The sequence below is a fragment of the Pempheris klunzingeri genome, chromosome 13, assembly GCF_042242105.1.
Source record: "Pempheris klunzingeri isolate RE-2024b chromosome 13, fPemKlu1.hap1, whole genome shotgun sequence".
Classification (NCBI taxonomy): domain Eukaryota; kingdom Metazoa; phylum Chordata; class Actinopteri; order Acropomatiformes; family Pempheridae; genus Pempheris; species Pempheris klunzingeri.
The window spans coordinates 14,797,778-14,817,492 of NC_092024.1; the positions used below are offsets into that span (position 1 = coordinate 14,797,778).

A 19,715-nucleotide genomic window follows, 5' to 3' on the forward strand; every position below is an offset into this window, starting at 1 on the left:
AATTCACTGCTGCATTTTCAAAGGCAATTTTCTTTCCTCTGCCTTGCCTTGCCTTGCTTCTTGGCATTTGTGAACATATCTGCCAAGGGAATCAGGCCTCAACTGTATTTTCCTTTCCCCCCAAAGACTAACGACGCAATCTCCTGCAACTCCCCTCTCTGACTTTCTTATACCTTCACAACACTCCCGTAAAGCCTCTTTATTTCTCCTTTGCTCCCCTCCTCGCTCCCAGACAGCTCTGTTAGCAATGTGCCCATTAGTCATGCTAAACCACCAACACACTAGCTCATTAGCATAGAAGTGAACCTGACTCCAGTCAGATTATTACAAACACATCACAGCTGCTCCGCCCCATTACTGTCAATCACGTAGCTTACTGAGGTACAGTTGAAAGTGGCACATTACAAAGTCAGGAACTAACTCTCCTGTTAATACTCCACTTTCTGCATCACAACAAAGCTCATAAGTGCCAAGACCTCAGAGTTAAAATGCTGCCTCTGTTCTGTCTCATGTATCCTTGGTGGGTGCTTAAGGTCTTACTATATGTTGCAGAGAAATATCAATTGTTACAGCCTAGTTTACCGGATTAGAGAGATGAGGAATGCACACCCATGTTGGAGAGCTGCTGACCACATTGAAAATACAGATGTAGGAGAAGGGAGTCGCACACTTGTAGCCACACTGCAAACAAAATGCATTTAAAAATACCAACGTTTGACATGAAAGTTTTTCTTAGTGTTTTAAGTGACAACAGCCCAGCAAACTTTATATTGGCAATATAACACAGGTGTGTTCTATCATGCGGAGGAGTTTTCTCAATCAGATCCACATACTGCTGGACGAGCAAGTACCTAATTCACATGCCATTTGAAAACCAAATCAGAACAGGACAAACCTGATCAAAAAACTTAAATCATTTTGCATGAGAAAACACCAAAACAAGAGCCTAGTTTACTCCCACAACTTTTCTGGGGCTATCCTCAGCATGCAAAGTGAATACGGGTGGCCGACGAAGTCTGGGTACTGGCATTGGCACTGGCTCTGGCTCCTGGATCTATGGGGCTTATAATAGGCTTTTATTGTGCTGGAGAAGAGTGAAGTGGGCAGCCTTGGTGCTCTCTGCTAGCCCCATCAATATCAACTGACACACACATACAGACTCAGTGCCACCGACAGGAGAAAGGAGGGGAAAAAGAGAGCAGGGAAGAAAATATGTTTTTCTACCAGCTCACTGCACTCTGTAGAACTGAAAAGGGAAACAGTTTTTTCTCTCCCATCAAAAACATTTCCAAATGGTACAAGAGAAAAAGCTGTGCGGAAATTCTGAGTGATCTTGTTTATCCCCAGAAACTGGGCTAGTATTCCATGTAACATAACAGCATTAAATGCGGATTAAATGTAATATAAATAACCTAGAAAAATATATACAGATTTAACAACAAGATTTAGATATATTAGTAAAGCTTGCTGGCCTGCACCGGCTTTGACAAACAGATGATTTTACAGGCTAAGAGCAGGAAGGATCACTCAGTCCCACCATGTTGTACAGCCCAACAAACAGCTGTCTCTGTCTCCGCTCCCCTTTCTCACAACATCAACTGTTTCCTGACTACCAATAAAATTCCCCCTTTCCTATGACCTATCAGTCCCTTATGCCAAATTTTCACCCTCAATCTCTACCTTGTTCACCCACTTCTATTCTATTTTTCCCTTCCCTTTATCCCTCATTCCACTAGGCTGCCAGACGGTGTATTGTTCTGTCCCTGCGATCCTTTAATGCCATCCAATCGAGCAGGGAATATCTTGAAGGGATTTGGCCAGGGATGATTTGGGAGCTTTAAATACTGCTAGGGGATTTGCATCATTCAGAGATCCTGACTCAGAGCTGATCACTGAAGCCTTCTCATAAAACAGGGATCTAAGAACGGGATTCAAACCTGGAACCCATTGGATGGATCTACCTGGACATAAGCAGTCAGCCAAGGAACACCATTTTTTTTAACTACCTATTTTTGAGTCACCTTCCTTGGGTGTCCTTGGCTTATCTGGTTCCATGAAACCTGACAAAGCTCCAAACTCCCATCACCACAAAGGTGCATGCCTCAATTCAGTCAACAAGCCTTCTAATGTCCCCCATGTAACTCCAATTACTCACATCAACAATGTGAACAAGCAGGGCTGACTAAGGAGCAGACCTGGGAATTATTTCATTCACATGAACACTACAGTGTAAAAAATGTGTGACCCTGTTACCAAAAAGACAACTTTTACTGTGATTCGGATCACTAACAAGCTAGCAGGGCCAATTCAGTTTTGTGTAAAGCCCCTACAATGTATTGCTGAACAGGATATTCTATTTTCTTACTATGATAGTGTTACAGATGTTGTGCGCCTTCTCTACCAAGAAAAAAAACACTGTGATCTCAACAAAGCTTTTTGAACAGAAAAAAGAATTGTTTTGGTTTTAGTTTTTAAGTGTCCTACTGAACACAACCCAAGTTCCACCATGGGAAAACGAGTCAGTGCAATAGAGAGCAAGTGAAGTATCGCAAACATCAACGCTAACAAACAATACAAATTTGAAAGGAAAAGAGAAAAGAAGGGGGCTGTGATAAACAAAGCAAATGAACCCAAGTGAGATAAAAAAAAAAAAAAAAAGACCCAAAACTTCTAGACTCGAGACGCCAAGGGGGAGGCAAACAAAGCCATCAGTCTAGAGTTGGCTGATGGGACTGAGAGAATGGAGTTTGAAATGACTTGAGCGACAGTTGGCAAAGCAAGGCATCACAGACTGTAGGAGCTGAATTTGACGGGCGGCCTTTGGGCTCTCTAAACGCTGAGCTCTACACAATCCTATTTTCCTGCCTAAACACTGGGAAACAGTCGCTGGAGAGCCAGAGATGAAAGCGCTACGTGTGTGTGTGTGTGTGTGTGTGTGTGTGTGTGTGTGTGTGTGTGTGTTCCCACTTCGCAGATGTTGAAGCTTGGCCCTAGTAAGGCCCCTGGGGAAGTGCAGAAAGTAGTGGGGGTGGACAACGTAAAGTGGACTGTGTGTGAGAGACAAAGAAACGGAGTGGCAGAAAGACAATGTGCATAAGTCTCAATCAGCACTGGACCTTTGGAGATGCAGGGTTCTAACAGCAGCTCCCCTACAATCGACCCACAGGCATACGCACACAGGACAACATCCACACACATACACCAACATACACCCACATCTGCATTTCCTTGCCTCTCTGTAAGGGGATTAAGGAGACCTTCAAAGAGAGGCAGAGAGATTGGCTAGGGGCTTGCAGGGTCCCTCTCCTTGCCACTGGACGACCAGGGCAGATTAAAACTGCCCGGGCCTCTCAGCCTGCTTGTTACCCGCCTCCTCTTTCTGCGTAGTGTATTAGGACACTTGAAAAAACCCCTGGAGGAGCCTAGCACAACCAGGTGGATTAGGAAAGAGGTTATTTTACAATAATGTAAGAGACCTGGGTGGTTAGGGACTCAAGTGCATGTGTATGTGTGTGAACTGAAATTAAAAAGGACAGTACAAGTGGGTAAGGCAATTTTGTAAGTGGTGCAAAGGTCCTGTGTACACAGAATGCACTTTCACTGGGGATCTTGGCTGACTTAAAAATCTAAATGAATGAGACAAGAGGAGAAACAGGACTAATTCCCCTTAGAGGGAGGAAATGAAAGAGATGGATTAGCAACAGGATGATGTTTCAAGGAGAAATAAGGGAAGGAAGAACTCAGGAGAGAGTGTAAGAGAGAAACTGCTAATTGCAGCATGATGAGGCTGAGGTTTGGTCCAGGACCATGGATGACAAGTTTCTAAACCTGAGATATTTAGCACCAGTCTTCTTCACTCCTGACATTTAGGCTTGTTCAACTAGTCAGACTTTACAGTGTGCGCTTGTATTACTTTGTCTATGGTTCATTCGTTCCTTATGTGCTGATATTTTCAGTGGCTGAGTTCCATACAGCTGCATGACAGTAGCAATACATATGCACGTTACTGTGCTTCTCCCTTTCTTCCCCAATTGTCCACACCAGTGACTCTGTGAATGACAGAGGGATAAAACAAGTGATGAAAGATGCCATTCAGCACAAATGTTATTGCAATCTGAATCTTTTCCCCGCTTTAGACTTTTCCCCATTTCCTGTGGCTGGCTCCGTGAGTAGACTCCTGATGATGAAGAGAACAGCAGGTAGACAGGAATTCAAAGTCATACTGCCTCTTTCCTTGTTCTTATGTCACCATGTGCGTGAAAGCACACATTCCTGAAACACAAACTCCACAACAACTAATGAGCATACTATAGGTCTGCCCCTGAAGCGATGCGCATACACAAGAAATTTTACCTTTATCGAAATTAAACACAAACACAATGCCACTATAATCAGCAGTCTCTTTGTTGGAACGCTCTAAATTGTTGGTTATCAAATGATAATTAGCATTTATTTAAATGACATGCAGCTTTATCTGATCATGCCTGAGATTGTTTTTCTTCCGACATATGAGGCAGTGTGGCCAAGCCTCTCTAGAGTGATATTTGAAAAATAAGCCTGCCTGCCTTTCAGTCGCGGGGCCAGGAAATTAAAAAGGGAGGAGGACAAGACTAAGGAAGGTGGCCAGGCTTAGGCAGGTTGTTGCCCACAGGGGTACAGTTTCTTTAGGGTTAGAACCACCTGTCCACCCCCCAGGAGAGCCATAGAGCTGGAGATGAGGAGGGATGGGCAGATGGAGATGTGGAGGGAAGAGATGGCAGGGGAGGAACCCTTGGGCCAAGACCAGACCAAGCCCGTCCTGTTGGGTTTGAGCTGACAGGAGGCACTTGGCACACATGGACTCAATAGTTACCGTATGTAGTACAGCAATAAAAAGCTTAGACTGGAGGAATGTGTGCGACTTGGGTATGATTAAAATTAGGTCCAAACAAGTAAGAGTGGATTTTTGTTGCATATCCTCTCAACACAATCTATTGGAGAAACATCTTTATATAGTTTCATAATGCATGAGTGACTCTGTGATGTTTTTTTGTGCGGCTTGCACAGTTGAGACAGACAGCTTCAGCCTGTTCTGTGGTTTGTAACCTGTGTGTTGCTAACAATATGTGGTGGCCTTCAGATACAATAATGGAAGAGAGTGGTGAATGGCTTGTCCCTTCAATCACCAAGAAAGAAAGAAAGAAAGAAAGAGAGAGCGCAGGGGACAGCAAGAGATGGGTAAAACACAGAAAGCACGATCACACACTGAGGGGAAATAGAGGTTGGGGAAAGATGGGTAGGAAGAAAGTAAGGGAAAAACAGAATAAAGAAACTAGTACAGAAGAAAAAGTGCACATCTTTAATAGGCCAGGGAGAAGGCAAATAAAATAAAGAGTTGTCTTTCACTGCACATTATGCAGTGCACAATGATGTTGCAAATACCTTAACCTAGAAGATCTATGAACACAACAAATGACAGTGTTGTAAATAAAAAAGTATGAATACAAAATACAGGAAGTACACACTTTATGCCAAACACCCTGGTCTTCTAAAGTGACTTGCTGAAGACAACAGGATGGTGGTTTCCCACACATTTCTGAGCTGGAAAATCCAAATGTTTTCTTTGGTCCTGACCTCCGTCCTGTCTCAGAGGTACAGAGGAAAGGTCCAGGTAAAAATAGCTCTAAGACTCTTCTGCCAATAATTGTGTATTTCTTTCCTTTGCGGTTCTCTGTGAGACTAGTTGTGTCTATTTTCAACCTAGTCTGTACTAGGATGCCAGTCAAGGTCTTGCTTGAGCCTACTTTCAGGTGTTTGAAGTTAAGAGTGGCTGCTGGACCTAAGCTTGCCAATTATTTATGTAACGAAGAAGTTCAAGAAATGAGGACGTTAGCAGGTGATGTATAAATGTCTGCTTGCATGCTTGAGTAAATACTGTTTCACCTGACATGACGAATCATGATCACTTCTCACACGCTATCCAATCAAATGACATGCAGTAGTAATCATTATTGGCATAAGTGTCAGAAAAGCCACATCTGTTTCCTGTGGTTAAACACTTTAAGTGGTCAATTCCAATTACCCACTTATCACCTCTAGATCATTAATCAGAGGTGATTTATATGTCACAGTTTTAGCGTTTGCTCTCCTGGCTACAGGGTTTCAATAGGTGTCTGTGAAGTACCTGTCTCAAATGTAATAAGAGGGCATATGAGGACCAAAAGGCTGGATAAATGAGTACAGAGTGTGAGGATGCGAGGATGGGTAATGATGAAAGTGGAGGACAAGAGGATGGCTGAGAGTCAAGGGTCACACTGCCTCAAGGCCTGCTCCAATCTCTACTGTTTGAGAGTGAATAGACGCTGAAGAGACTGCATACAGAAACACACACACACACACACACACACACACACACACACACACACACACACACACACACACACACACACACACACACACACACACACACACACACACACACACACACACACACACACACACACACACACACACACACACACACACACACACACACACACACACACACACACACACACACACACACACACACACACACACACACACGGCAAAGTAAGAAAACAGCATAACAGGAGGAGGAGGAGCACCGTGATGCAGTCTTGCCGTCTCAAGTAGAGGTCACCAAGTCAAGGAAGCCAATTAAAAAGATGATTAACATTCATGTGGGAGATGCAGTGTCTACGTGCAGGTGGGATGGGCTCACCAGACTCTCTCTCAAACACACACACATACATATATATATATATATACACACACACACATAATGAGAGCAGTGAACAGTGCAGTCCAGCCTGTTGTAACTGTGGTGTCCTGGGAGGTGGAGATCAGGAGGTTAATATGATCCAATCCAACTCCTTCATTAGCCTGATGAAGGTAATAACAGCCTATAGGGACAGAGAGGCTGCAAGGTTGGCTAAAACTATCCACCTACTGCTCCCTGCAAGGCGCCTAAGCCTACTTGGGCAGGCTGGCATAGCGAGATAATTCATCACATTTACATGTGAACAAATGTACAGTACATAGGACAAGAACAGATATTGAAGTCTTTGTCACAGTGTTGTGAGTGTGTCTGTGACTGCCTTTTCTCTGCAGCTGTAACTATGTTAAAAAGGACAAACAAAAAGCTATGTGGTTATCAGATGTGGAGGGATGATAGAAACAAGCTAGCTTCATCATACCCCAAACTTTCTTTTCCTTTCAGGAACTTAAAATACATCTCCTACATACTTTCAGCATAAAATTACAGTTTTAAAGGAATTCCACTACAGTAGGCACAGCACCTGTTGAAGGCCATTTCCTTTAGGAGCATTAACATAATGTGCAAGAAGCAAAAACACGCACCATCCAAGCCAATCAATCAGGCTCAGTGAGAAATGTGAGCTTCTGTTCTTATGGGTATGGATTGATATCATGCATGACAGAGGATGTGAGGGGAGGGTGGGGTGGGAGGGTAGATTAAGAGTAAATAAGAGGAGAATGGTAGTGATAGGTAGGCCTAACAGAGAATAAACATCATTAATTGGAGAGGCACACATGGATGGATGCAGCCAGATGGTGTTTTGTACTCATTTGTCAGACACTGCTGACAGAGAGAGAGAGGAGAAGAGAGTGAGGGCTCGAAAGAGAGAGAGAAAAACAAAAAGAGGTGTTTATTGATTGCAAAGTCACTACACTGCTGCCTAGAACAGACTTCCACTGCTCCATCTAGCTCTGCTTGTTCTGCATCATCTTCTCTCTGTGCCTGTGCCTTTCCTGCCTGAGTGGTTCTGATGGTGCTGCCATTGTAGCACTCTGCCAAGCCGGATGCATACTGCCGAGTACAGACACAACACCCCGCAGATTGCCAAACTTGGCGTCCATGAAGGTCCATCTGTCTGGCTTTTAAAAAAAAAAAAAAAAAACACCATCTACTGTATGTTCTTCTTCAAAGGTAGTCCATAGCAGAGAGAGAAGGAGGAGAGAAAAAAAGAGGAAGAGAGATGGAAGGCTCAGGGGAGCAAAAGACAGAAATAAGAACAAAAAGGGGCAGGCGGACAGTTTTGTCTAAAAGGAAAACTTTGTCTTGACTAGAAGGACTACAATGAGACTGGCAAACCAAACATGGCAACTGATGGAGAGCTCTCACTTTGCTATCCACTGCCAAGGCATTTGTAAAAATGAAAAAAAAAAAAAAGGAAAGAGGCACAGCAAAACCATCTCCTCCATATTTCCATAATGTGGACTAGAGCCACATTAGTGACAAAAATATAAAAATAGAAAAGCGGCATATGAAGGATGGAGGGGAAAGTGGCGAGATGGAGCACAAGAGGGAGTAGTAAGCTGGAGCAAGAGAGCACGACTGGGTTCATACCATGCTGCAAATAGAGAGAAGTGCTCGAGGCTGATCTGCTCAGGCCACTACCAAGCTCACTTGGTCCTCTGCAATAACAGTTTCATTCAGGGAGACATGCACTTGGCTCTTCAAGTGCCCCTGCACCAACTAGTGCTTTCTTTCTCTGTTGTGTGCTGTTCTACTTTCAAATCCAACCTTTTGTCTTCTCGGGTGGTCTGTAAATGTCGCCACAATACCTTGTGGTGGGTGCCTGTCATCACTGCGCTGAGTCAAATGAAGAGTTTGGATAATATTGTCTCTAGCTGCCTTCATCAAACAATCTCACTCAACTTAAACAGCATACTGTGCACCCTTGAACATGTACAAAACATGCACATGATTGTCCCTATAGGAACGACCTCTGTAAAACCTTTTGAAAACGGAAAATGATTTGCTTTCTTTCAATCAAATCATATCAAACAGAAACAAAAGACCAAAATCAACAGTCTTTTCCCCAGAGTATAAATTCTGTAAATAACTCACTTTTCAATACAGAGCATAACAATTTGATCTCTCGCTAAGCATGAGGTGCTGTACTGGGGGTTTGTTTCCAGGGCAACGTGTGAATACTGACAGTTCAAGTTTTAGCCTTAGGATTTTTACAGTGCACTTTGCAATTGAATGCGACAGAACTATACGCTTCATTTTCTAGATCGGCAGCATTATAATTGAAAAGAATGCGAAGGTCGAAGCCATTGCATTTTGACAATTCCATACTGCACTAAAATTATCACTCAGAAAAACAGGAAGGAAAAGAGAAAAGCAGAATGGCTTAAGGGTCCTCTAAACTTAAAGCACATCAAGCATGAAGATGTGTTTTAATCCCATAACAGATTATGATTCTGCTAAGAGCAAAATGTAAACATAAAGATGTTTCCAGCCCTCTTAATCTCCAATAAGAAAAGGTGTCTTTAGGCGAAAGCACTCAGGGTTACCTAAGGACAAGGCCTTTGTCTGGTCTCAGATGGCTTTGTCCAATTGTCTGCCCGTCTGTCATTTTCCCATAAGCCTTTCAAACAGTGCTGTGACCCAGGAGGACCAATGAGAATTTATTATATCCTTAACAATGTCCAGTGCGTACACCTGTCAATCACACACACACGTACAGAAATGCATAAACAGGCACACAAAAATAGAAATACAGCCAAACAGAGCCAGATGTGTGTGTGGACACAGACACAAGCACAATGTCACCTATCTATCATCATGTCTGCCAATGCCTTCCTGCATAAACAGAGGATCGGTGATAGATCTAAATAAGCTGTTATACTGAATGTTCACATCACAGCTTGTAACCTACATAACGCACCAAAAGAACATATTCAAGTCACTTTGTGAAAAGCATACATGGTGGGCAAAGAGGACAGTTTCATTTAATTGTGGTTATGTCTGTTAACCAGTATAGGAAGACAGCTCGTCAATCAGACTCAGACCACTCCCACACTTTGTATAACATTCTGTGCATTTGAATGGAAGTTACTACCATTTTGATACATCTCTATACTTAAGTGTACAGTATTGGCGATTAAAGAGTACATTATTAGTAGTGTTATTACTAATTTATAGACAGCTGCTGCTGCACGGGTTGTGGTGAAACATTAACAAATCTTTTACCTGTGGCCACAATTTTAATTTAATGCTGTCAAAGCAGTTGTCAAAAGGTAAAAATACCTGCTATTCATGCAGTTCCATTGGCCAACGGTGCAGGTCTTATTACAAAACAAGAAATTCTGTGTTTGGGGAGTGCAACTCAGCAGAGGATCATTAATAACATATAAGGTAATTCAGATGGATTTTAACTTAATTGGGTGCCTGTTTGCACAAGTCAGCAAAGAGCTGATTCTTATTTGTAATTGGAATGTCATTCTAAATAGTCACGGCATATGCATGAGTCAGCTTTTCTGTTTCTCTCACAATTGGCCAGGGTTTGCTGTAAATCTCAGGACAGTACCTGCTTATAGGTCAATCATTATTGCTCTCAAGCCCTTCTAGGGACAGAGAGGCGAAGTGGAATGGGCCAGTCAGGGTTCATGCATACAGCTCTGCAAGTATCTAAGTGGGGGTTACCTAAAGTGCAGTGGGGATCTGCTGCCGGCTCTGTTTGAGGGCCTTAACCAGAGACTGAAGGGATGAGCCAGGCATTTTAGTAAGTGTCTATGTGTGTGTGCGTGCATGCTTGTGGAAGCATTTTTTGGGTTATGTGTATCTGTGCGTGTGTGTGTGTGTGTGTGTGTGTGTGTACTAGAGCAGGATCAGTGGAGTAAATCCACACTTGAAAGAGTAGCTCAATCAAGCTCTCCCACCCATCTCTCTCCCTCCCTCCCTCTGTCTCTCTCATCTTGCCGATGTTCCTCTGCTCCCAGTTCATGGAGAGTTGAAGAGTTCACACAACTAGGGAGCAAATCAGTGCTACTGAGGGCAAAGAGGAACAAGTATGAACCTTCAACACTTCCCACCAGCACCCTTTACCAACTGTCAATCAATCTCTGCGTAAGGACCAGCCGTTGACAGGGCGTTAATCAATAGTCAATAATTGCTTGGTAACCATGTCAACCATTGAAACATTGATTTATTCAGACAAAGTCAAAATGTATTTACAACATACACATGCTCATATGTATTGACAGCGTGTGCATCTAAGGTACAGCACACTTGGTTGGTCCCACAACTTTCTGAAAAATGTCACGAATATTTAGTACATATTGATATTGCAAAATGTATCTTAATTTAGTGATTCTTCAAGACAAAGTATAACTTTCAAATTGAAACCTGTACTGGGAAACCATATTCTATATGCAAAATAATTCTATCAAAACAAAAATAAATGCTGCAAGTCTGATTGTTATGTCCCTGTGAGTTTAGCTTACCCACTTAATTATGGGTGTCTCCATGCCATACCTCCCGGCTACTAATCCAGAGTCACTTATAAGATTATTTGAGAACAAAACTATTATTTAAAAATGTTTAACTTCAATTTACCACCAGGTTTGCAGATAAAACAACCTTTTGACTATTACTCGATTCTGCCTCTTTATTTTACGTTTGTCGTCAATGACAAGTAAAGCCTGTTCCTTGAAAGGGAATAAAAAGCATGACCTCATTTTGTTTCCTGTGCGATTTAATAAAGGCGATTTTACGCTGTCAAATGTGGAAAAGATGCCCTTCATTAGAACAGTGCGTACCCAGCGTGTCCGTACTTTAATCCAATCTAGTTTAGCATGATAAAGGGCATTACTGCCAGCCAGCCCTATTGCCCACCCACTCATGATATGTGTGCATGCGTGTGAACGCAGTGACATGAAGACAATACAGTGTGCTAAGGGATTCATGGGTAGATTAAGTACCAAGCCAACATTCAGGAACAGCCTACTGGACACCACACTGAAACTATGTCACTTCTATTGATATTTAAATTTGTTACACCCTAGGCTAGTGTCAGGCCATTTAGGTAATGTGCAAGGATCTGGCCTATAATGTAACCCGAATGAAAGGTTAGGTCTTTAGAAAACTAATAAAGTCTAGTTTTCAATAGAAAAATGATTAATTCTCCATTCTGATTAATTTGTTTTGATAGGAGAAATAAACCAAGTAAAAAAAAAATGTGTTTTGGAGTACTAACCTTTAAAAGGTAGAAACTATATCTAACAGCAGTAGTAGTGTGTAGTAACTATATTACTACACCCGGCAGGGACATTTAACTTAACAAGAATCAAAGCATTTCTTGGTAAATTTGATCACAAGAACACCCAACACACAATGTCTACCTATTGGAGGAATCATTTCATTCTATTTGAATTAACAAAGATGCCTTGCTTGAAGGAAAAACAGCCTCTGGTAGATTACAATGGGTCGTTAATTAGCTATGTAAAACCCTTATTTGAGTTAAGTGTAGAGTCAAACTTTTTATGAGCAAGATTTCATCACTGTCTCAAAGGAGCTCAAAGCTGGTTTCTTGTGTTTGACAAATAAGAGGAAAACTCCTTAACCCAATAAACAGTTCAGGTAGTGAATCAACAGACTGCCTTTAATGCGCTTGTTAGACTGCAAAATGCGTAGACATTTTTTAGAAACGAGAAGAAGCCGTTTTTGTAGCACTCCATTCAGATGATTGTTAGCTGCTGAGAGCTGTCATTGACTTAAAAGGATGCCAAAAGGGGTTTTGTTGTGTGCGTGTATACATGTGTGTTAACAATGACTCATTCTGCATCACTCTTTAGGACACGGCCGCTTCCAGAGATGGCTTCATGCTCAAGTTTGTGTATGCAGGCGTGAGTGTGTGCATGTTTAAGTGTGTCAACATCCTCTGTGTGTACATACAGGCTGAGGAGATCTGAAACACTCCAGCACTCAGAAACAAAACAAGTGCCTAGAGAAGTGACAGGCTGGCTGAATAGAGACAAGCAATCCTTAAACAAAAGGACATGAATTGAAGTGCTTTCCACATTGTCAGGCTGGGCCGAGGCCTGGCTGAGACAGACAGAGAGTACCGATCATACTAGACAGGCATGATGGCACCTCTTATGTCAGATCTTACATCCATACCCGCTGTGGTTTGGATGAGTTGAACAAAAAGTTACAGTTCATGGCCCTAGATATAGCCTGCATATTCATGTGATCAGATACACTTTATTATTTCGGGCATGTTGTCATATTAAACTCTAAAAAAACTAAAAAAAAAAAGTAGTGCTATCATTCTACAATTTCACTGATGAGTCTTTCTGTCCTCCTCTACTCTTTATGTATTTGTTAATGTTTAACTGTTAAATTAAAGGGGGTCGCCTTACTTGTGGTGTCACTTACCCAGTTGCAGAAGGCATAATTCTGCTGCTGAAATTTTTTAAAATATAAATTATAATATAGCTACATCTAGGACAAACATCGTCCTTGCTGCATTTGTTTCTCAAGTGACAGGACATAAATGAAGGGAAATGAGCTCAACATTACAATTAAAGTAACACTGCATCTCTTGTTTAGCTTTGCATGTTTGGCATGGGCTGGCCCCATTTCCGCAGACCAAGCCCTGCACATTGCCACCTGATGGCAAGCCTGGGCCTTCAGCTGCCCTGTCCACCTGCTCACCACAGTAGAGGGGGAAAATACACGTCACATGCCAAAAAACTAACAGCAGCTGTCGCCAATGGTACAGTATATGAGGAAGTTGGGTCAGAGGGGAGGCGGAGATGAAGTGTGGAATTCATAGGAGGTGTGTGCAGCTAGATATGTTTTTCCACTCCTTTGGGGGTACAGCCAACCTGTTCCCCTGGTTTATATATGGAAGTAAACAGGATGCTAACAGTGGGAAAGAGGTGGTGTGCCATATGTAGCCCTATTATCCTGTTGTTTGGACCGAGATAGTAGAGCACGAAAAGGCCTGTCTCAGCACTACTAAATCAGAGCGAAACCCCGTCCTTTGTATCAACTTCCTTGAAAACTCAAATGATGTTACTTGTGGAGAGCAGTATTAACTTATAGGCCATAGGCAACTACCACTGTGTGTGTGACGTGTGTGAGCTCTGCGTGTAGTATGTACTCACAGCAGGTACGAGAAGCTTCTTGACCTCCTCCACTGCTCTCCTCATCTTGATCTCAGCTCTGGCCTGTGAATCTTCCACTGTGATCAGGACATGAAGGTCTTCGTTTAGGTGTTCCCAGTTTGGCTTCCCTCTGTTCTGCTCCTCCTGGACAGAGATAGAGGGAGAAGGAGAGAGACGGTGAGTGAATGTGACAGTGTGGGTGTGTTGGAGCACCAGTGCAGTAACACAGTATATCAGAGGAAGCGGAGGCGAGAGGCAGGAATACACAGAGGACGACGGGGCCCTGTGAAGAGAAGCAGGATGACAGGAGCGGCCCTTTAGTCAGCTATTTAGCTTTAACTTTGAAAGGACACACTTCTTTAATAGATCCCTCACTCTACAGAGACAAAGACGACAGCTAGCCCTGCAGCAATTAATATCAGTAAAAGATGGATGGGTGGAGGGATCAGAGAGAGATGGATGGGGATTTTTTAAGCCACACCAGCTCAACTAGTAGGAATGCCGTTACGCTACATAGATATAATTCAAAGGGGTGCAGGATGGTGTGTAAAGGTGTGCAAGTGTGTGCCTCTGTCTCTGACTTGTGTTTGCTTGGACAATACTGTCTGGGTAACAATAGCTCTTTGAGGGAGTCGTTTTCCCTCCTGAAAAGGCAGAGCCAAAGCACTTGGAGGGCGCCAAATTGTAGCACTAGCACTACTTGAAAGGCAAAATGGGCTGTATTCAAAATGAACATCACTGCTCTATAGCCTTTCAACATGGTTAAATAGGAAGCAGTTTCAAAGATTGGACTTGGGAAGGCTGAGGTTGAGAAATTGTGCACAATGTTTTCCATTTTTTAGGCGCCTATGTGAAAAGCCCAGTCACACCTGACTCTTCTGAATAGGTAAAATGGGATATGTAGAGACAATTATGGAGTAGCCTCACATTTGGAGATAAAAAAAAAGAAAAAACACGGTTCTCCACTTATCACAGCTACTTTCCTCCCTGTTCTAGTTACTGCTGACAGTAAATGCATTGAGCAGACACTGAGAGCGCTCTAAAAAGCTTTTGAGGTTGTATCGCATGTCACTGTACAACCATGAAAGCCAGCGGTTTGAAAGCTGACTACTTCCCCCTGAGGTGAGGAGTTGAGGTCTAGGTTGTCTGAAAAAAGAAACAACCTCAGTTTCCTCTGATGTGTGACACCACATTAAAACTGGATTATAATGTTAATATTTGGCTGCTTTTATGAAGGCAAAACAGCAATGTCAAAAGGAATGTAAAATCAAAACTGTTTCAAAATCAGAATTGCTATTTCCTTTTCCAGAGGAGGTCCGAGTTTTAGGAAGTCAACAACATCCCAGCTTTCTCCCCTCCTGCTGTTGCTGCGGGTTTGCACAGACCGTTGATGTACACTGAGTGGTTTAATCCCACCCATACAAACCACCTCAACTCCAGATCACCGCTCATTCGTGAGTAGTGAGCCAGTGTGAATGTGTCTAACTACAAACAATGCATTGTGGTGCTTTGGAGGGGGTCCCCCTGACATGATTTCAATACACTCAACGAGCACCACAAAGTGAGATGGAGCATGCACACACACACACACACACACACACACATAGAGTTTAAGCTGAGTGCCACCCACCTGCTTTGCACTCCAGAGACCTGTTGCCATGGCATTGCTCTTTACAACACACACACACACACACTCACACACACACAAAGTTCAATATTCCACTCTCGTTTTCCTCTTTTCCACACAGGGGGGAGGGCCTACTTTCAGCAGCCGGGCCATTATTTCACCATGGCTGTTTGCTTATGGCCTATTAGGGGACATGGGGACTAGAAGGTGACTCAGCATTTGCTAGAGGGGACACAGACAGACAGACCACCAGAGCTGCTTCTGTTTGAAAGCATATGGTAGATACATAAATGCACATTTATTGACATTTATTGATTGTTGTTTAAATTGGTCTCAACAAGATAAGTCAATCACGTGTCTGTGTGTGCTTGGCAGATACTGATTTGATTAGGATGGTGGTCAAAGAGATCTGGGAAAAGAAACTTAAGTGCACACACACACACACAAACACACACCTCACACCAGCATGACTGCCTGTGAACAAGGTCACTGTGTGCCCTCTGAGAGAAAGTGACAGCATGACAAACACGAGGGAGGGTGGAGGGGGAGGCAGGTTGGGAGGGGAAAAAAGAGAGGGGAGGTGAGGTGGGAGTGCGAAAGGGAATACTGGAAAGGCCTTTGCAGAGAATGCCCACACTAGCCGACATCAAATGCCATTGCAAAAACCACATACCAGAGGGTAATCGTTTTTGGCAAAATATGTAGCGCGAATACACAGCGCAGACACTGCAGAAACAACATCTATTATTAGGATCAGAAGGAAAGACTGCTGGTCAGTTATGCTGCCTGACCTCCATCGTCTGTACAGCACCTGTTTGCCTGCTGGCTTTCACACCCCTCATCTTGAGCCTGATAGATTTTAAGGCCTCAATTCTCAACATGGATGGCACCACGTGCAAAAAGGTTACAGAAATAGACATCTTTTTCTTCTGACCCTCTCCTTCTGACCTTTTTAGGTTGTACTGAAAAACAACAGTGTTTTAGCTTAATCTTGTTGTTCTCATGCTACTTTATTGATCCTGTTGGTACCATCGGTTCGGCGGCCCATTTCCACAGGGAGGTTATACCGTATGGTCAGATACACCCGTGAAGCTGGAGGAAATTTATTGCATTGCTCTCAGACACATAACAGGGTGCACATTTACAGACGCAAAGCTTTCGATCCTTGGTGTTGTGGCTGAAGGTCAGTCCTCCTTAATATACCACACTGCTGACTCAACAGGACTATGTGGCACCACAGATTTGTCCTGGCAATGTTGCACTTCAACACTAGAATTATTTGCACTGTTTCAAATCTGCCACTGCCTCGCCCACTCTGAACAGACCCTTCTCTTGATCCTAAAGGATCAACTGGGATCGTTGCCAGAAGGCCAAACAGGTCCTGTAGGGAGCTGTGGGGGCATGGAAGGACAAGAGAGTGCAAGCGGGGCTGTAGAGGAATGACAATGAATAGAAAATATAGAGTAAAATACCAAATAAAATAAATCACAACTTTTAAGGACCTCCTTCACTTTAAGCAAGACAGATTGCCTTCAAATAGAATCAATAAAGAATGAAGGAAATGTAGCATGACTTATTAATGCTTGATGATTTTGGTCAAGACCAATAATCTTTTGGTCTTTTATATAGAACACCACTATATGAAATGTCCACAGGTAAAAGGACAAAAAGGACAGATTGAGGAGAGTCCTGGGCAATCCTGAGGTCACCTAAATCTTAATATTCCGAGCTCTGTGTGAAAAAAGGAAATGATATAAGTCATAGCTCCAGTGAACCACGTCACAGATGCTGCTACACCTTGTGCTATTTACCATCCTTGGCTCCTGTAAGATCTCCTCCCTAAAACCCATTTCCAGCCAATAATCCCTGAGGCATCAAAAGTAACAACTGGGCATTGCTCTACTTTTCTCATCATCATAACAGCTCTCTGTAAACTCTTAACAATGGATCAGTTGCACTGGGTCAAGTAATCAGAAACTAAGAGACGAGACACAAACAAGTCAGCTTAAACTTTAAACAAAACAAGTGGGCTTGCAGCAGCGCCAACAGGCCAATTAAGTTTAACATATTGATTGCCAATGTGCAAATTTGTTCTGAAGCAATAAAATGTGGGTGCTGTGCTGTGCTGTGCTGTGGCACTGTCTATTGGCTGGCAGAAGTTGAAGGTTCGAGTCTGAGGCCTATTCTGTTCTGCCAGTGACCGTGCTGATGCCACAATTTTAGCTGTTATGTGTCGGTACAATCAGCGAAAAACACAAATCAAAAGGAAATTAATTTGATATAGAGCACTTTAAGTCTGGAATGACACTTAGCACGGCGTAAACTAAAACAGCTGTCTGTGGTGCCAACTGTGGTAGCCAAAACAGAATTAGGGAATTGTTTCAAAAAGAGAGGGAAATCCCTACTCTACTTGTGCAATGGTCGATACAACGTACCTGTAATTTAATCGTTATTGTTCCTGCTGTTGTTTTGAATTAAGCATGATTGTAAGAGTAAAAACCAAGGGGACTCCAGCTGCCACATTAGATGAAAGTTTGATTGGAATCAGCCTCCAAGAAGAATCATTTTTCCATCCAACCGTTTAAACTAAAATCGTCAAAAGGGCCATGGTATACAAGCTTCATCCCTTTGGGCAGTATCTAAAGACTTGATACGGTCTAGCAACAAGGAAAACCTCCTAAATACAAGAGATTGGAAAAGAGGGGAGTGTAGTAGTGTCAAACACCATAAAAAGAAGTGCTCTTTATGGAATTAGTGTGTGATCCATCCAGTTTCAACAAATGTGTGGAAAAGGCCTTTTTAAAAGTCTCTATCCAGAGAAGTTACAGGAATGTACTTGCACCTGCTCTGTCACTCTCACAGACACGTTACATTTGGTTTTGTTTGATCAGAGTGTGAAGTGCAGTTTTGGGACAGGTTAATATCCTGCATTCGTCTTATTATTTGAGATGAACGCCAAGTCCCACCCACACACAGACACTGGTGGGTTTACTGATTTTTAGCATTTTCATACTGTGATTATGACTGTCATGTCAATAAATACATGATAAATAAATATTTTTCTGTGGGATTCTCTCTACTACTACTACCATGCAATTTAGGGAAATCCATATAGACCACAGTAATTAGTACGTGGGTATTTAACAATTACAGTTGCTATGACAGCACTACAATGACAGCAACTTATGTGACAAAAATGGTAACATAATTTCCATTGTTCATCTTTGTTAAAATGACAATATGCTCAAATTTGACATGCAACTACAGTAGTAGCAGACATTAATTTCAGATTTTCCATTTACATTAAAAGATAAACGAAAGAACGACTCCATGAGAAAATACAAAGTAAAGACCATCTTAAAAAGGACCTAGACATCAGGACAGTATTCAGTAACAGCAGGCTTAAAATACTTTACTGCCCACAAAATACTATAGGAAACAATTAAATCTGTAAAATCTGTAATGCAGGGTAGGTGTAGGTTAAGTGTGTATTATGAGCTGTATTATACATGAAAAAATAAAATTCAACAAAAACAAAATTAAACAATTAGAAAGGGATTGGGAGTGAAAAAGTGATCGGGACATCTCTACTTTTGAGCATTATTTTAGGCCTTGTTTAAAAAGAGTACAATTCAACATTTTTCTCCTCATCTGCTTCTTTCCTCCTCATTTTCTACTTGATCTGCTTTTCTTCTCTCGCCATTGTTCTTTCTTTTCCTCTGCTCGACTCTCTCCCACTGCATAGCTCCAGTGAGCTGACTCCCCGCCAGGCAGTGCGGGCCAGGAGGGAGCAACCAGCTGAATTATTGAGAGCATAAAAACGCTGCCGCTAATGGATCCTGAATAAACACACTGGCTAAGCTGCTCCCGCGGCTTCCTCTGCTGCCACGGGGCATCAGGCTGAAAATACTGAGGTTGAGGATGCAGCAACTGGAGGCTACAGCTTTGTCCGGAGCACAGCCCCAGTTATGACACACCCGTCCCCTCCAAAAGATTTTGGTGAACAGGGAGCTAACATGATATCGATTCCTGTTATTTAATGACAGTGGAGGCAGTGAAGGATGTAAAAACCAGCAGACCTTTGACCTTTTTTTCATCATCTTTTCCCCAGCTTAACCTAACGTTAATGTAAATACCTCAACCAGACACCACTGTAGTCTAAGGT

At 42.6% G+C, this 19,715-nt stretch overlaps 1 protein-coding gene across 6 annotated transcripts in view; it reads right to left on the reverse strand.

The window, feature by feature from the left end:
• The window catches only part of qkia (QKI, KH domain containing, RNA binding a), a 73,434-nt gene that overhangs the window by 14,450 nt on the left and 39,269 nt on the right, over window positions 1-19,715 (reverse strand). For all 6 annotated transcript variants that reach the window (XM_070841671.1, XM_070841668.1, XM_070841672.1 and 3 more), the window contains exon 4: window positions 13,924-14,067. In XM_070841671.1, coding sequence (XP_070697772.1) covers window positions 13,924-14,067 — 144 coding nt within the window. The remainder of the gene's footprint in view (window positions 1-13,923; window positions 14,068-19,715) is intronic.